At 45.2% G+C, this 19583-nt stretch overlaps 1 protein-coding gene across 1 annotated transcript in view; it reads left to right on the top strand.

Annotated features, from left to right (window-relative positions):
* Positions 1-8318, top strand: part of EPDR1 (ependymin related 1) — a 104396-nt gene extending 96078 nt beyond the window's left edge. The window contains exon 3 of the mRNA XM_075315125.1: positions 625-8318. Within this exon, the coding sequence (XP_075171240.1) occupies positions 625-815 (191 nt within the window). The 3' untranslated portion in view covers positions 816-8318. The remainder of the gene's footprint in view (positions 1-624) is intronic.
* The last annotated feature ends 11265 nt before the right edge of the window (positions 8319-19583 follow it).

The raw sequence follows: 19583 nt of genomic DNA, 5'->3' as shown, positions 1-19583 counted from the left end.
GTTCTGTCTGACCTCCCTGTCTCCCAGCTCCTCTGTTTTGTCTTACCTTCTGTGCCCCTCTCCTGCTCTTTGTCCCGTCCCTGTGCCCCCTCCTTCGGCTTGCTCTCCCTGTTACCAACCTCTGGTTTGGCCCTGACCCTGACTCCGCTTCCTCCCTTGTACTGTGCTTCCTCTCTAGCCTCTCACCCGGTTAGTGCGACTCCTCTTAACAACCATTCAGTTGCCTAGGACGCCATGGGCCTGGGCTCCCTATAGTGGTTATATTCGTTACAGACAGCTCTGGTTCTACAGTCTGATGGATCTTATTACACACACTGTGCTGACTCCCCCTAGTGGTGACATCACAGTCTTCATATCAGAATTATTAGCTGTAGACATAGATCACTTATTATCATAATGATTATGGTTTTTCAATGTGTCAGTAAAAAATATTGTCTGTCTGTGATTTTTTGATAAAATAAAAAGTCAAGTTGGCAACCCTAATCTAGCTAACGGGACTACATACTAATGTTGGATACTTTATGCCATAAATGTAATGTACATTGATATTATGAATTTACATATTATTTTAATATTTTCCAATTTACATCATTTTCATTCCCATTTTGTATTTGTTTTAAACAGATGAAACCTGGGTTGGAGTTTACACGGATAGGGATTGCTACCCTGTACAAGAAACCTACACCAAGAACGAAAGCATGACAACCTCTACACGATTCTTTGACTTACAGCTAGGCATAAAAGATCCTTCTGTATTCAACCCTCCAGGCAGCTGTCTGACAGCACGGCAAGAGTTAATGAGGGACGGCTGCTGAAACTGTTAGCGTTTACATGTCTACTTCTTACTTATATAGTATGACTTCTTACTTATATAGTATGACTTCTTACTTATATAGTATGGTCTTTAATGCTGTAATGCAAATGCTGATATTTAGGAAGCATAACAATTTGTGCAACACTTGACACTATATGTAAGAAGGCTTTCATGATATCTGCAGGAGGGGTGAGGATGTTTCATGTGCAAATTGCTAGATGTAATTTAGATTTTCTCATGTAATAATTGGTCAAAAGCTACAATTATAGCTTTGGGATGTACCCTAAAACAGAACCCACCGGACTCAATGGCCTATATCACAACTTTCCAAGGTTCTTTTCTTAGCAAAGATGCATTACAAAGATTTTCTTCTCTTGAAGCAATCTTTTTATTAAAATATGTCTCATCAAGATAATGATGCCCAGTCTGCACCATGTTCACTAACTATAAATGAGGTTGGTAAACACAGTATACATGAGAACATAAAGGGAACCTGTCAATAGATGTTTCGTATTTAATCAAGAAGCAGCATGATGTGATGGCAGATACCCTGATTCCAGTGATGTGACACTTATGGGGCTGCTTCTTATAGTGCCATTAAAATTATTGTTTTATCAGCAGGAGATTATCACTGGAGGACTAGTTCTCCCGTGCCATGTAGTCCTTTTGATCTGTATAAACCCACCCCTACCATTGATTAGTAGCTTCCTGACATGTACAGCCTGTGCCACACATATGTGGAAATCACGCACGTGCTGCGAGACACGTATTTTCCCTGTGTGTTGCATTTGGTAAGTACGTGTCTCTGGTACGTGCGGGCCACGTGTGTTCTCTGTGTGCTATCTGCGATAACACACGGAGAGCAAGTAATTTGCATACTCACGTGGTCCTTGCTGCTGTCCGTGGTGCTGATCTTCGGTCTCCAGTCCTGCCGACTCCCCGCTGCTGCTGCTTCAGCCGCAGTGAAGTGAATATTCAATGAGCATAATGAGTGGCGGTCGGCAGCAAGTGACAGCAGCGGCAGAGACAGGAGGGCTGGAGAAGGTGAGTAATGATTTGTTATTTTTTTTCTCTGACACGTGTCTTTTCTCCGGCGCGTGTCACACGGGACCACATCCACACTACATCCGTGTGGTACGAGTGCGGGCCGTGTGACACCCGTGATACCAGAGAAACGTGGACATGTCGGCGTGAGAAACACACGGACACACGTAAGTTCCGTTCAAAAATACTTACGTGTGTCCAATACATTAGGAAAACATTGGTCCACGTGTGTACGTGTCTCCACTACGTGAAAAAACTGCCAAACACGTACCGGAGGCACGAACGTGTGACAGAGGCCTACAGCATACATACAAAGCAGCAAATCAGTGCTGTGGGTAGAGTTATAAAGAGCTCATCATTCAGAGAACTGGAAGATCTGTGGCAGCAAAGAAAACAGTTATTTTATCAAAATGACTGGAAGCATCCTGGTAAGGCACACATCATTGGAGTAAAGGTCTCTGCCCAGTAGAGTAGCTACCGGGGGGCAAGAGATACGGTTACTCTGGGCCTCGCTATCACAGGGGCCCACCCAGAGCTACTGCTACTGTTAACTATATCAGTGTGTGCTGTATTGTAACATGCATGTTTTAGAAAGCAATATACTATATGTTTGCACAATTAAAACCACCATAATTCATGCAGCTGCACTTCTACAAAATATTGCACTAATGATAACATTTAAAGTCTGGGTTTGCCGAGACAACAATAAAATTTAGTGATGGCATAGTATGCTGTCATCGGTATCTGTATAACAAGCACATGTAAGTTATGAGATATGAAGATATTTTACAGGGTTTGTTGATATTCTACTATATACATCTGTTACATTGCTAATAATTAATAATAAACAATAGTCTAATATAAAATATATAATCTGACTACACAGAGACTAACTGTTAATTAACCAAACCATTATCCTCCTCAATTACAGCTGAAGAATCATGTTGATAATTTCCAGTGGCATCATTTTTGTGATCTAGGACCCTGTAAATTGTATTATATACAGAATTGTTCACAGTGTCTGTAATGCATGGTTATACAAAAATATACTGAAGCAACTCACGCAGCATATTGTGTCAGTGCAACAAATCTGATAACTGAAAGTAGGAAAAGGTGGTCAGGGTCCTCCTGGTTTTCACTCTTCAACCCCCATACAAGGATCTGGCCCTCTCTACATGGGTGCCTGGGTTGTATTTCAGAGGTAGTTGCTAAAGTCTGGAGGAAACTAAGAGGTTAAACCAAATAAGCCACGCTTGCACTAGAAGGATAGATATAGGGCCAGAATCAGATCCCTATATCAGTAATGGGAAGCTTGGGCAAACACCTGAGGGTTAATGTGAAGCATGAAGAAGTGTCAGGCAGTGTAAGGATCAAATCAGTGTGGATATCTAGGGTGAAAAATAGTGAAGAACATAGTCCGGTCAAAACATATAACTTCAGTCCACAGATTAAAAGGAGGAGATTTAAGGAGAACAACCCACGTACTGATTGGGCATTTGGTCAACTTTAATGATTTGCTTTTCAGCCAGACCACATAGACCCAAACCACTGTCAGATAAGCAGGGTAGGAGGTGCGTCTGCAGTAAAAACAGGCACTCTCAGGTCACTGATATTACGGGAGGAATTCATGACAATCTCAGAACCATATTGGACACTACGTAAGTAAGCAGTGTGTGTGAACGATACATAGCACATTCCTGATCCGGATTGGATCTTTGTGGGAAAAGTTTGGTTTAATATGATCAAAGAAGGGTATTTTGAGCAATATAGCATTCAAGTATCTGTCAATGTTACTATCTCTGCACTATGTGAAATAAATGTGAGGCTTTGTGAAATCCACTTGACACTGTGGCCTAGATTCAACATTTGCACAGGTTTTTGGGTTCTTGTCTTGTTTTATTTATGTCTGTTTTTTTCTTCAAAATGCAGCATGCAGGTTGAGGAATTTTGCTACTCTTTTTTTTATGTTGTCTTTGAGCTTTTTATGTGCCTTATGTGCATCATATACTGAAAGAATTTACAACAACATAGAGAAAAAAGTATGCAAATGCCTTGGGCTTGCCTTATAAAAGCCTTTACTATAAATAACACTAATAATAATAATAATGTTGTTATTTTTAATAAGGGTTTTTACACAGTGATCTTGAAGAATGTGTATACTATTTTATCCATGTTATTTTTAAAGCAAAATTTCTCATTGTCCTTTAAAATGTCACACCTTAAGGCTACTTTACACACTGCGATATCGGTCCCGATATCGCTAGTGTGGGTACCCGCCCCCATCTGTTGCGCAACACGGGCAAATCGCTGCCCGTGCCGCACAACATCTCCCAGACCCGTCACACATACTTACCTGCCCGGCGACGTCGCTGTGACCAGCGAACCACCTCCTTTCTAACGGGGTGGTCCGTGCGGCGTCACAGCGACGTCACTGAGCGGCCGCCCAATAGCAGCGGAGGGGCGGAGATGAGCGGGACATAACATCCCACCTCCTTCCTTCCTCATAGCGGCCGGGAGGCAGGTAAGGAGAGCTTCCTCGTTCCTGCGGTGTCACACGGAGCGATGTGTGCTGCCGCAGGAACGAGGAACAACCTCGTTACTGCTGTAGTAACGATTTTTGAGAATGGACCCCCATGTCACCGATGAGCGATTTTGCACGTTTTTGCAACGATGCAAAATCGCTCATCGGTGTCACACGCAACGGCATCTCTAATGCGGCCGGATGTGCGTCACCAATTCCGTGACCCCAACGAGTTCGCATTAGCGATGTCGTAGCGTGTAAAGCCCCCTTTAGTCTTCAGAAAATAAAATTAGACAGATTTTATTCTCTTCTAGGGCACTGGATTACAACAGTGCAAAAAAATTGCGACGGTTCAAAAAAGTCAGAATGATGACTAAAGGCCGCTTTACACGCAACGACATCGCTAACGAGATGTCGTTGGGGTCACGGAATTCTTGACGCACATCCGGCCTCGTTAGCGACGTCGGAGCGTGTGAAACGCAGGAACGACCGTTAATGATCAAAAATAGTCACCATATCATTGATCGTCGACACGTTGTTCTAATCTCAAATATCGTTGCTGTTGCAGGACGCAGGTTGTTCGTCGTTCCTGCGGCAGCACACATCGCTATGTGTGACACCGCAGGAACAAGGAGCAACAATGTACCTGCGGCCGCCGCCAATGAGGAAGGAAGGAGGTGGGCAGAATGTTACGGCCGCTCATCTCCACCCCTCCACTTTGATTGGGTGGCCGCTTAGTGACGCCTCTGTGACGCCGCACGAACCGCCCCCTTAAAAAGGAAGTAGTTCGTCGGCCACAGTGACGTCGCTAGGCAGGTAAGTATGTGTGATGGGTGTTAGCGATGTTGTGCGATTTGCCAATGACGCACAACTGATGTGGGCGGGTGCTTTCACCAGCGACATCGCTAGAGATGTCACTGTGTGTAAAGTCCACTTTAGACTTAAAGATTTCAATAAGAAAAATCCCGGCCATATTGTCAAATAAAAATATATCAAGAAAAATGAACTTCAAAAAGACACAAATTAAATAATGAATAAGACACAAAACATAAGAACATTTATACTCCAGAAAAAAAGGTACAAAGACATTGATGAATTAGGGTCTGTATTTGTTGTACGCTAGCTATCTCTAGATTGTATGGTATTAATTAAAAATGAAGAGCAAAACCTCTTTGTTTAGGTTGGAATGATCTCCTAAAATGTTGTGTCGTAGAAATAAAAAATAAATAAGAAACACTGGAATGATGGTGGGCCAAATTACAGTTTTGAATTGTAGTCCATGAGGTCTTAGCAATTCACCAAGATGTGTTCAGACAAGTTAAAATTCATCTTATCAGACCTTTGTATCACTAATAATATTATGGATCCACTCACATTTACCAAAAGTGCATGTCCAGGTTTATTACTAAAGAAATTTGTGTTTGCTACTGTTATATCCATATAAATGCTATCTTGTACAATCACTGGAGTTCGGTTGTGTATGATTCTTTGTAAATGCATTATGACTATACTTTCTAACCCCAGTATGAGATTTCCTCTTACCACCAATACATTTTCTTATTTGTTTATTACATTGACTTGGATACCTATACTAATTATTTGCATATGCTGTTATATGCATTACATATTTACTGTGGTGATTTCCATATACCTGCATAAAATTGACCTAAATCTACGTCAGATTTTCCCACAAGTCTTAGAAGTAGATTAACGAATGAGTAAGATTTCCGAGGGCTTCAGAAAAAGAGTTGTTAATGCTTATGAGGCTGTAAAAGGTTAAAAAACATCTCTAAAGAATTCGGACTCCACCAATTCATAATTGTATTTTGCACAAATTAAGGATATCCATGACCATTATTTACCCTTGGAATATCCATATCAAAGTTCTCACCCTAGTCCTATAGAAATATAGTGGAAGGACCAGAGGTGAGCAGTTCATGGGAGAAAACCCACCAGTATTACAGAGATGAACCCGCTTTGTAGGGAGGAATGGGCTAAAATTCCTAAAAGCTGATGAGCAGGACTAACCTGCAATTACTGGAAATGTGTGGATGCAATCATTGCTGCACAATGGAGTCACACCAGATATTTTTGACACTCATACTCAGGTGATATTAGACCATTTTCCTCATTTAAAAATTACAAAGTCTAATATTTTTTATTAATTTCTTTGATTTGTTTATTTGTATCTACTTTTAGGACTTACGTGAAAATCTAATACAGTTTTAGGTCAAATGTATGCAGAAATATCACAAATTCTAAGGGATTCCCAAACTTTCAAGCACCACAATATTTCTAAATATTTCTTTACATTTAAAGGGATATTGCCATCTTCAAAATCCTATCCCAATATGTAGTAGATGTAATAATAATATTACCTCCAATTAGAAATGTAGTATAGCTCTCCTGATTACTTATGTCACTTACCTCATGTGCAGGGCATCACAGTAGCTTAGGTATCCATAGTTACGACCACTCATAAAGGACAGTTATTTAGTTAGTTACTAGTGGTCATAAACATAGATACCTAAGGTCCTGCAATGCCCTGCACATGAGGTAAGAGACATGGCTATATCAGGAGAACTATATTACATTTTTAGTTAGAGGTATTTGCTAATATTATTATATTAATAATAATAATAATAGTAATATTAAACTACATATTGGGATAGGATCTTGAAGATGGGAATAGCACATCTTTTGTTCCCTATCACAATTTCACAAAATGCAGAGGAAAATGTCTGCTGCCCATCTTTCTGGCATAGTTTCTCTATTTCTCAAGACTAATCTTCATTTCTCTAATGACTTTCCTTTTCTCAGAACTATTTTATGCATAGAATACATTGGCAATCTAAGACACTCTTCTCCATGCACAATCATGGAAAAGAATGTATAAGACTATGACCGCACTTTGCGTCGTCCTACTTGCAGTTCTAAACGCACGTTTTTGTCTTAATTGATTTAGCCAAAGTTGCCTTTTCCAGAAATTTAGCGCTAAAAACGCATGCGTATTTACCGCGTTTTTGATGCGTTTTCAGCGCTTTTTACATGCTTTTTCACCTGCGTTTTGACAGATGCGTTTTGAACATCAAGACACTGCTAAATAAAGATTACACAGTCAAACAGACTGAAAAAAGAGAAAAAAAACCCAATACATTTATATTTTGTGAATTAATAAAGAAAAAAGTTATATTTCATGAAATTATAGCGGTTTTATATTTAATGCTAAAATAGCAATAAAATCATAATTTTCTTTCATTTACGGTAATTGTCGGATTATGTGTGTGTGTAACGGGACATATGATTCCATTAATTTAATGTTAGAAAAGCAAAACAAACAAACGCCTGTTTTCTGCACCTAAAAAGCAGGTAAAACGCAGGAAATTTGAAGTTTCTTGGTTTTTGCCATTTCTCATTGACTTCAATGTTAGCAAAACGTTGCAGAAATGGCAAAAACAATTGACATGCTGCTTCTTTGAATGCATGGGTTTTGCCACAAATTATGCAAATTAAACGCAGCGCTTTAAAACGCAAAGTGCGGTCTAGAAATCTACATTTTCCAGAGTCTATTATGGAAAAGCAAAACGCATGCCTTTTGGCATGAAAACGCTGCAGCTCGAAACGGACCTAAAAAGCAGCAGAAACGCAGGTGGAAACGCAAAGTGCCGCCATACCCTTAGACTATCAAAATTGGGACTGAGAATTGGAGGGACTGCTGTAGTACATTCAAAAAGGATGGTGCTTTGTATTTAACTCTGTAGCATTCATTTATTGGGATTTTTGTGTGTGTGAGCTAGAAGGTCCCTTTAATGTTTTCCATGATTTTTCACATGTGCTTATTATTTGTATTTGAAACTGTGTCAGAAAATGAATTGTCCATGAAAAGTATACTACAAGTTTATTATACCAATGTGAACTAATAAAATTTTAACTACTTTATTGGATGGTATATGTTTGTCTTTGACCAGCTATTCCATTAGTCTATGTTAACTATTCAGAGACAGCAAAAACTTTAAATAGTAAATAGATTGAGTACAAATGAACCGCAGGTCAGTTTACAAATCCCCTGCTCTCTATAGTTGACTAATCCAAAGAATATATGGATGCTGCTATAAAATACACAGGATGAACTTTGCCTTTTAATCTTTAGCATTCTACTGTGTCACGCCATGGAAGCTCTCCAGAAGAAATACTCCTATACAGTTGTGTAGGAAAGTGCGTTGTATTAGAGCAGGGGTGGGGAACCTTTTTTCAGCCGGGGGCCATTTGGAAATTTCTACCAACCTTCGGGGGCCGCACAAAATTATCAATGTGAAAATTACCCGGCTATATTTGGTCAATTAACTCACCCCTACTGTGGCGGCCGAAGCGGCTTCTCTTTGGTGCGGCTGTGATGTTGGATGATACTAATCATGTTTCTTCTCACAACTGCTTTTCTGTCTCGGTCTGAAGCGCAGTCAACTCTTTGTGATAATAATACTTGATAAATCATATACAACACATAGGAGACACTGGAGGCACACACAACACATAGGAGACACAGGAGGCACACACAACACATAGGAGACACTGGAGGCACACACAACACATAGGAGACACTGGAGGCACACACAACACATAGGAGACGCTGGAGGCACACACAACACATAGGAGACGCTGGAGGCACACACAACACATAGGAGACGCTGGAGGCACACACAACACATACGAGACACTGGAGGCACACACAACACATAGGAGACGCTGGAGGCACACACAACACATAGGAGACACTGGAGGCACACACAACACATAGGAGACACTGGAGGCACACACAACACATAGGAGACACTGGAGGCACACACAACACATAGGAGACACTGGAGGCACACACAACACATAGGAGACACTGGGACTGCTCTATATACATTACAGGAGTCACTGAAGGCACATACATCACTGGAGGGGCTGGGGGCATATACATCACATTGAAAACGCTGGGACTGACGTATACACAACAGAAAGGAAATGCTGGGACTGCTGTATATACACATCACAGGAGACACTGGAGGCACATACATCTCATGAGGAGCTATATATGCTCCCAGCCCCTCCTGTGATGTAAATGCCCACAGCCCCTCCTGTGTTGTGTATGTCCCCAGTGTCTCCTGTGATGTATATGCCCCCAGCATCTCCAATGTGATGTATAAGTCACAGGAGATGCTGAAGGCAAACAACACAAGAGGGGCTGGGGGGCATACACATAACAGGAGACGCTGGGGGGCATACACAACACAAGAGGTGCTGGGGGGCATACACAACGCAAGAGATGCTGGGGGGCATACACATAACAGGAGATACTGGGGGGCATACACAACACAAGAGGGGCTGGGGGGCATACACAACGCAAGAGGGGCTGGGGCGCATACAGAAAAAAAGAAGAGCTGGGGGACATACACATCACAAGAGGAGCTGGGGGCAAAGACATCACTGAGGGGGGCACAGACATCACTGGAGGAACACAACACTGGGGGTGATGCACAGCATTGGGAGGGCACACAGCACTGCCCCCCAGTAATGTCAGGGCTCTGCACACAGCACCTGCAGAGCCCTGACATTACTGGGGAGCCACAAACCTGAGGTGATAGACAGCATGGGGTGAGGGACACAGCACTGATCGTTGCACACAACTCTGGGGGGAGGGTACACAAAGTACTGGACGAGGAGCAGAGTGCAGGTGCGCGCACACAGCGCCGGAGACAGTGCAAGCCGGAGGGCAGAAGGGCGGGCAGATCGCTCTGAAGTTGAAAGGTGCGGTCACACCACACGACAGGACATAGGGGCAGGCACATCGCTCCGAGGGCAGAGGGGGCACATCGCTCCGGAGGCCAGAGGGGCAGGCAGACCGCACGAGGAGAAAGAGGGGCAGGCAGATCGCTCCGGAGGGCAGAGGGGCGGGCACACCACACGAGGGGAAAGAAGGGCGGGCAGATCGCTCCAGAGGGCAGAAGGGCGGGCACACCGCACGAGGGGAAAGAGGGGCGGGCACATCGCTCCTGAGGGCAGAGGGGCGGGCACACACACAGCACGAGGGGACAGAGGGGCGGGCACACACCGCTGATTACGCTACTGGACAGCGGGAGAGCCCATTGGTTCTCCCAAACAGTGCATGTGGTCATTTAAAGGGCTGGCAGCCCCAGCACTGCAGCCCCCGGGAATGTGCCCAGGGGCCGCATAAAAGGTCATGGCGGGCCGCATGCGGCCTGCGGGCCAGAGGTTCCCCACCCCTGTATTAGAGAGACCTGGAAAGATTAGTGATGGGACACTGCCCTCTGTTGGCCGAAAGAAGAACAGACTGGGAAACAAAAATCACCTAGGATATAGAAGCCTTGTAGTTTGTTTCTGGCGGGAGGCATTTCAGAGAGAGATGAGCTCTAAAAGAGGGAGTGGGAGAGAAGAAAGAACAAGAGCCCAGGAGATGACTAGAACGGCAGTTCTGGCGCGAAGGAGAAGCAGCGCGTGGATGTAGAAGACTCGAGGGGCAGAGAGAATACTCCAGAGGATAATGGAATAGGTAGTCCACAAGTCCTGCACCCCTGCACAATCCAGCAAGATCCCCAAGACCTCCACACCATCCAGCAAGACCCCCGCACCGTCCAGCAATACCCTCCAGGCCTCTGAGACCCCCGCTACACCTGTCAAGACCCCCACTACACCTGTCAAGACCCCCCAGACCCCTGATACGCCTGTCAAAACCCCAACTTTGCCTGTAAAGACCCCCAGACTGGACTACGTGGTCAAGCCACACACATCGCCAGTCAAAACAGCCACCCGTGGGTGAACCGATTTCGCCGGGCTGCTGTTTCCTGCACGGACGTACTGTACTTAATGCGGTGACTGTATTAATAGTGTTTGGAGCTTACCATACTGTCCAATTCAGTGACCGTAACACATAAAGACGGGAAGTGTAGTGTCTGGGGACTATGGACAGAGCCCCTGACATTTCTATACTGTTTCCCACAAGAAATAATGTGCTTATCTCTTGCCCTGTTAGGCTGAATTACATGAAATACTGTGTTGTTACTTTCTAGTGTAACCAGAAATCAAACTATTTTTCCCTTGTGATAACCTTCTTTTGCCTTTTGTTTCCCTATTCCGGTCAGTAAATTAATAAATGGAGTTACCACTGCTCCTCCTTCTCTGTGTGCTGTATTTTGAACCTGCCCTTACAGTTGCACCAATACCTGGTGATCAATGATCTGTTCATAAGAATCATTGTGGGTAGAGTCTTAGAGTAATTATACAGACGCTATGTTACAGCCATATTGTGGTAGTGTGATATTGTCCATAGTTTGTACATCAATAGATTAAGTAGCAACTAAAATTTAAATTTCCCCCAAAAATGGCATGTTAAAATGTTTTGTTCCTTGTAAACTGCTACTTTGTTCTAAGCGTATTGCTGTATGTACGTACTACATGACAAGATAAGCTTTTTGTACATAAATGATGAATTGGTCTAATGCATGGACATAAAATTGAAAAGTAAAATCATAGAAATATGTTTAACAGTTAAAGACATAACATTAATTTCTTAAGTCTTTCTGTGGTGAGGAAGGCTCATAACATTATGAACTGTTAAGTCCACACAGCCATTTCACTGCAGTTAAAATTGTATTTCCATAACTGTTCTGAAAAATGTTAACTTACGTGATTATCTCTATATTTCTATGTGGTTGATAGTTACATTTCCTTATTTCAAAACGGTAACTTGATGCAGGAAAAGAAAATCCTTCAGCCTCTTACAAATATTGTTCTGTGGCTTTGCCTGGAAAAAATGGATTTTACTTCCAACAGCAGGAACAACATTTTCTTGTTTTGTCTTTTAGCTATCATAAATACACCTATTAAAGATGCCTAAATACAGTGGTGCAACTAGAGTCTGATGGGCTCCAGTGCAAAATTTGGACCTGGCCCCCTCCCCGCAAGTTGGTCAGATGTAGGGGGCATTGCAATGTTCTTCTTGTCTCCCCTCCCCCTTCATTATGTAGCAATGTCCCCCATCCTGTACTAATGTCTCCTCTCCTGGGCCCCTGCTGCGCAGTATATATCTCCCCCATCCTGGTATATACATGTACAAGTTTGGGCACCCCTGTTCAAAATCGCTGTTATTGTGAACAATTAAGCAAGTTGAAGATGAAATGATCTCTAAAAGGCATATATTTAAAGACTAGAAGGTGGCCCGATTCTACGCATCGGGTATTCTAGAATTTACGTATTGTGTAGTTCATGTATGATTTTTGTTATATATATATATAGATGTTGTTGTGTGTAGTTACCAAGTGTTTGTGTAGGCGCTGTACATGTTCTGAGTGTCGCGGGGGGTGAGAGCGGTGTTGTATGTGTGTTGCGTGTGTTGCGTTGTTTGTGGAGCGCTGTGTGTCTGTAGCGTTGTGTGTGTGTGTGTGTGTTGTGCGGTTTGTGTGTGTGTGGTGTGTTTTGGGGGGAGGTATGTTTTGAGCAATGTGTGTGTTGTGCAGTATGTGCGTATATTTGTGTGTGCAGCGTTGTCTGTGTGTGTGGGTGTCTGTGTAGGGCGTTGTTTGTGATTCCTAGTGTGTGTGTGTTGTGCAGTGCGCGTGTGTGTGTGTGTTGGGGGGAGGTGTGCACCTCCCATCGTGCTCCATCCCCCATGCTGCGCACCCCCCATCGTGCTGCATCCCCCATGCTGCGCACTCCCAAACGTGCTCCATCCGCCATGCTGCGCACTCCCAAACGTGGTCCATCCGCCATGCTGCGCACTCCCAAACGTGCTCCATCCGGCATGCTGCGCACTCCCAAACGTGCTCCATCCGCCATGCTGCGCACTCCCAAACGTGCTCCATCCGCCATGCTGCGCACTCCCAAACGTGCTCCATCCGCCATGCTGCGCACTCCCAAACGTGCTCCATCCGCCATGCTGCGCACTCCCAAACGTGCTCCATCCGCCATGCTGCGCACTCCCAAACGTGCTCCATCCGCCATGCTGCGCACTCCCAAACGTGCTCCATCCGCCATACTGCGCACTCCCAAACGTGCTCCATCCGCCATACTGCGCACTCCCCATCGTGCACCATCCGGCATGCTGCGCACTCCCAAACGTGCTCCATCCGTCATGCTGCGCACTCCCAAACGTGCTCCATCCGTCATGCTGCGCACTCCCAAACGTGCTCCATCCGCCATGCTGCGCACTCCCAAACGTGCTCCATCCGCCATGCTGCGCACCCCCCATCATGCTCCATCCGCTTGGGAGTGCGCAGCATGCCGGATGGTGCACGATGGGGAGTGCGCAGTATGGCGGATGGAGCACGTTTGGGAGTGCGCAGTATGGCGGATGGAGCACGTTTGGGAGTGCGCAGCATGGCGGATGGACCACGTTTGGGAGTGCGCAGCATGGCGGATGGACCACGTTTGGGAGTGCGCAGCATGGCGGATGGACCACGTTTGGGAGTGCGCAGCATGGCGGATGGACCACGTTTGGGAGTGCGCAGCATGGCGGATGGACCACGTTTGGGAGTGCGCAGCATGGCGGATGGAGCACGTTTGGGAGTGCGCAGCATGGCGGATGGAGCACGTTTGGGAGTGCGCAGCATGGCGGATGGAGCATGATGGGGGGTGCGCAGCATGGCGGATGGAGCACGTTTGGGAGTGCGCAGCATGGCGGATGGAGCACTTTTGGGAGTGTGCAGCATGGCGGATAGAGCACGATGGGGAGTGCGCAGCATGGCGGATGGAGCACGTTTGGGAGTGCGCAGCATGGGGGATGGAGCACGTTTGGGAGTGTGCAGCATGGCGGATAGAGCACGATGGGGAGTGCACAGTATGGCGGATGGAGCACGTTTGGGAGTGCGCAGCATGGCGGATGGAGCACGTTTGGGAGTGTGCAGCATGGCGGATAGAGCACGATGGGGAGTGCGCAGCATGGCGGATGGAGCACGTTTGGGAGTGCGCAGCATGGGGGATGCAGCACGATGGGGAGTGCGCAGTATGGCGGATGGAGCACGTTTGCTCAGCCTCTCTCCTTCCAGCCTCCCTCAGCATCAGCCTCCCCCTCCCAGCCTTCCCCAAGATCAGCCTCTCTGCTCCCAGCCTCCTCCAGCACGCCGTGCTCCTCTGCCGACACTCACCCACACCCGATCGCATCCACTAACCCACACAACCGATCGCATCCACTCACCCACACAACCGATCGCATCCACTCACACACACAACCGATCGCATCCACTCACACACACAACCGATCGCATACACTCACACACACAACCGATCGCATACACTCACACACACAACCGATCGCATACACTCACACACACAACCGATCGCATACACTCACACACACCCGATCGCATACACTCACACACACAGACACTGACGATATTGCACATACGCGCTGATACTCACAACATCCGGGGATATCACATGCTTCTGGCCATGTGATCCTCCGTCAGGTCCTGGAAGCTCACAGCACAATATCGCCGCCGAGAAGCAAGCGATATCCCAGGATGTTGTGAGTATTTGGATGCAATGTGATGTGTGAGGTATGTGTGAGTGTGATCTGATTTGTGTGTGTGTGTGTGTGTGCTGTTATGTGTGTGTGCTGTTATGTTATGTATGTTCCGCAGCTGCAGGACCTTGATGTGTGGATGCGATGTGATGTGTGTGTGAGAGTGAGTGTGAGCCGGTGTACACTGGTAACTATGATACACATCGGGTAACTAAGGGACCTTAGTTACCCGATGTGTATAATGGTTACCAGCTTTCACGGCCTCCGTTAAGATCCCAGCATCGCAAGGTAATGTGTGGCGCTGCCGGGATCCTGACGGAGCCGGTGTAGAAGCAAGCGATATCCCAGCATGTTGTGATGTGTGGATGTGATGTGTGGATGTGATGTGTGGATGTGATGTGTGGATGTGATGTGTGGATGTGATGTGTGGATGTGATGTGTGGATGTGATGTGTGGATGTGATGTGTGGATGTGATGTGTGGATGTGATGTGTGGATGTGATGTGTGAGGTGAGTGTGATCTGATGTGTGTGTGTACTCACCTGGGAATCGGAGCCCCGTGTCAGTTAGGCCAGAGCGAGCGTGCATTGCGTGAGGGGGGCGGGGCCTGCAGAGAGCCGGGGCGAGAGGCCAATCCGTGTGGGGGGCGGGGCCATGGCGAGCCCAGCGGCCAATCAGCTTTGTGTCACCGTAAGGACACAATTTCGGAGCATGACAGACAGACAGATAGACAGACAGATAGACAGACAGATAGACAGACAGACAGACAGACAGACAGAATAAGGCAATTATATATATAGATTACACATTTCCATTGTATTTTAGGGCACAAAATAAAAACATTTTAAAAAAATACAAAAAGAGAAATTTTCCGATGCAAAGGTTTGGACATCCTTGGATATTTGTGTGCTCAAATAACTTTAACTAAGGTTTGAGACCTTAATTAGCCTGTTAGGGTTATGAGTTGTTCACTATCATCGTTAGGAAAGGCCAGGTGATGCAAAGTTCACAGTTTTATAAAAACCCAGCCTCCTCTAACCTTGTGTCAAAACAGCAGCCATGGGTCCTTCTAAGCAGCTGACTATCACTCTGACAATAAAAATGGTTTTCCGCCCACAAAGCAGGAGAAGAGTACAAGAAGAAGCAAAGCGTTTTCAAGGTGCCATTCAGTTTGAAATGTAATTAACACTATAAAAAACAATTGCAAGCTGTGATACTTGCCAAAGGGGTTGCTACTATGTACTGACCATGAAGGGTGCCAAAACATTTGCATCAAACCATTTTTTTTTTGTTGTTAATTTTAAAATGTAAAAGATCAATCTAATTTTCTTTTGCTTACTATACAAACAAAATGTGTCATTTTTAACTTTATGACTTTTAGAGATCATTTCATCTTCAACTTATTTGACTGTTCACAATAACAGTAATTTTGACCAGGGATGCCCAAAATTTTACATGCCACGGTATGTCCTTCATGGTAAGACACATCCTTGTATACTGCATATGTCCCCCATCCTGTATCAATGTCCCTCATCCTGGGTCCCTTAATGGTATATATGTCCTACATCCTGGTATATATGTCCTCATCCTGGGCCCCTTACCAGTATATATGCCCCCCACCATAGGCCCCTTTCTGGTATTTATGTCCTCATCCTGTTATATATGTACTCCATCCTCGGCCACTTGCTGATATATACATATATATCCCTCATCCTGGTAGTCTCCCTTGTATATGTGTCCCCCACCCTCAGCCCTGTGTGACAGCGTGTCTGACTTCTTTCAATCAGAGATGCTGTATATGTGTCTAGATTGCTGTGAAAATAAATAAATAAAAAAATTGGCATAGGCTGCCCCCATATTATGATATGCCCCCATATTATGATATCCAGCACAAATAAAGCGCCCCCAGCTGTACACTTATCTTGGTAGTGTATCAAAATAAGAGGTTTTCTTTTTTGTTTTCTTTTAAATGATTTAAATAAATAATTTCAAAAAACGATTTTGATACCCAGCTATGATAAAGCCCGACAGCTGGGGGCTGGTATTCTCAGAACCATACAATTGTTAGAGCAAACTATAGATGGTACAAAAAAAACAAAACAAAAAGGGGTGCAATTATAATAAAAATCACCCTCCAAAGGAGCCACTAAGGTCCAAAAACGTTTATGAAAGAAGGACTCCAGTAACATATGATATTAATAAAGGATATTAAAAAATTGTTGTTCGGTCTGCTGGAGCACTAATAAAGATATCTGCCAGAAAATTCTTTTAGAGATAAATCTTTAATAATGGTGTCTTGTAAACACAATGTGTTTCCACAACCCACTGTTGTCTTCCTCAGGTGATATCACCTGAGGAAGACAATAGTGGGTTGTTGAAACGCGTTGTTGAAACGCTCCAGCAGACCGAACAACAATTTTTTAATTCACATGTTCCCTTCAAGGGAAATTCAGCAGGAGCTGCTTTAAGGATAGGAGACTGCCCAGAGCAATATAGATTCTGCTGGATCTCGGAGACTAGAACTCCGTGACCTGCGGTGTCGGTGTAACATTATGGTGTTAGGAGACTCACAAGCCTGGATCAAGTCATCATACACACAGCGCTATTGTGAGGAGAAGCGGTACCGCCTCCTAGGAAAAACTTGTGCGGGGGCGCACAACCCTACAAGGTAAGCAGTGATAATAAGCAATATAACTTTATATTTCACGGGTGCTCCTCATTGCACCTCTCTTTCTTTCTTTATTCATATTAATAAAGGGTATGCACACATCCCATCAGAAATGGCATGCAAAAACAAAGTTACATCATAATTTTGTGGGAACACTGTGGCTCAAAAAATGGGTAAATATACAAAAATCCGTGCAGTAGTTTGTTTGTATCAAGAACACATGAAGCACCAAAGCCCTAGGGGGCACAGAAAAAATGTGGCCCACTCAAAGTTAATGTGTCTAACTACCCCACGAGGACCAATGGATCATCAGATAATGTACTAGGGGATTGCAAAACAATGATGGTTTATGTATAGAACACACAAGATACCAATAGTTAGTGAGGTACACAAGTTATGCCTCACAAACCAGTAATGTCTTCAACCATAACACAGGCAGTGAGGTATAATATATTTACTAAAGGGGAGGATATTTAATGGGAGGGGCCATTACTAGGTACCACTCCCAGGGCAGTGAGCAGGACTATGGCAGCTGACCCCCCAGGGCAAGGACGGACAGAGGTGTGGACAGGCAGTATTATGGACGTTCCTTGATTGCAGGTTTTGATGACTGGTTCTGAGTCTGAGTCTCACTTTGTTTTGTGGGACTCAGTTTATTAAATTGATTCCCTTTCCTTTGGGGAGGAGAAGGTAAATGCCAGGGTTCCTTCCAACAGCTCCTGACTCCTGGTCAGCTGTTTCCGGATCGGACCATGCCCAGGTCTTATATATACCCTCAACTTCCACAAGAGGGTGCCGGTTATTTCCTATCATTTGGAAGTTGAGCCAGGAGGCGGAAGGAGCTCTTGTTACTCTCAAAGTTGTGCTTTTGGCTGCAGACTTGGTGTTTTGCTGCAGCATTCTCAGATATGTTTGTTAATGTGTGGAAGTTACCCAGCAGACTGTTTGTTTCCGCCCCTTTGTGTGTGGTTGGCGTGTGTACGAGTTATTGTAGTATTACCCCTGTTTGTCTAATTTTGTTGGTGGGATGTAGTCTTCTGCTCATGCCCATTTTCCTTGGGTGGGGGGGCTGTAGAGGGGGGTCATAACATCAGGGACAAAGACAGGAGATAGGGCCTAGATTGGAGTCCCGGACCTCCCTACCATTAAGAGTACCTCCAGGTGTTAGGGGAGTGCAGGGGCCCCATCCTTAGGGTCATCATAGGCTTCTCGGTGTTTCCCTAGCAATCCTTGACAGGCAGAGTCACTGAGGAAGCAAATGCAGCCGGAATGGCTAAAGCTGACAGTACTGCCAATATGGATGGACACAGTCTCTAGTATAGCAAGGCCCTCTGGGGTAGCTAAGGCTGGTGGCACAGTCGGGGTGGATAAACACAATCTCTAGCATAGCAGGGACCTCCATGCTAGCTGAGGCTGATGGCATGACCAGGAAGGATGGACAAAGTCTCTAGTATAGCAAGGACCTCTGGAGTAGCTGAGGTTGGTGGCATGGCCGGGGTAGACAAACACAGGGTACTGATGGGACCAGGAAACAGGCAAGGACACTGTATACTGTAACGAAAGCACAGTGGATAAAGGGACCTGAAAACTAGCTGGCTAGGGCGTAGAACCATTAACTAATGGAACACGTTGATCAGGCACCTCCCACATAGTGGGAGAGCACCTTAAGTACCCAGTGCCTCTCAGCGATAGACTCAAAGGCATTTCCAGGGAATGATACCGTGGCCCTTTAAGAGAAGAGCAGCATCACACACGCATGGCCTAGGAGCACTCCCGTGCACACACCATGTGCATGGGCCCCGGAGGGGGAAGCAGGAAGCACCCATGTATAGGACTGGATAGCGTGATGAGAGCAGGCTGCCATGGTGAGTAAGAGTGCATCCTTGTGGGGAGAGGAGCAAGTGGTGCAGGGATGCCAGCGATACAATCAAGTACCTCTTGAGACACTAATTGCATTCCCCATCGTTGTCTTCTTGTGACCATGGCTGCTCAAATATTTAGCTATCACTAGCACGGAG

The sequence above is a fragment of the Anomaloglossus baeobatrachus genome, chromosome 6, assembly GCF_048569485.1.
Source record: "Anomaloglossus baeobatrachus isolate aAnoBae1 chromosome 6, aAnoBae1.hap1, whole genome shotgun sequence".
Lineage (NCBI taxonomy): Eukaryota > Metazoa > Chordata > Amphibia > Anura > Aromobatidae > Anomaloglossus > Anomaloglossus baeobatrachus.
The sequence above is the reverse complement of the archived record's forward strand: the minus strand, read 5'-3'. Positions and strand labels throughout refer to the sequence as shown.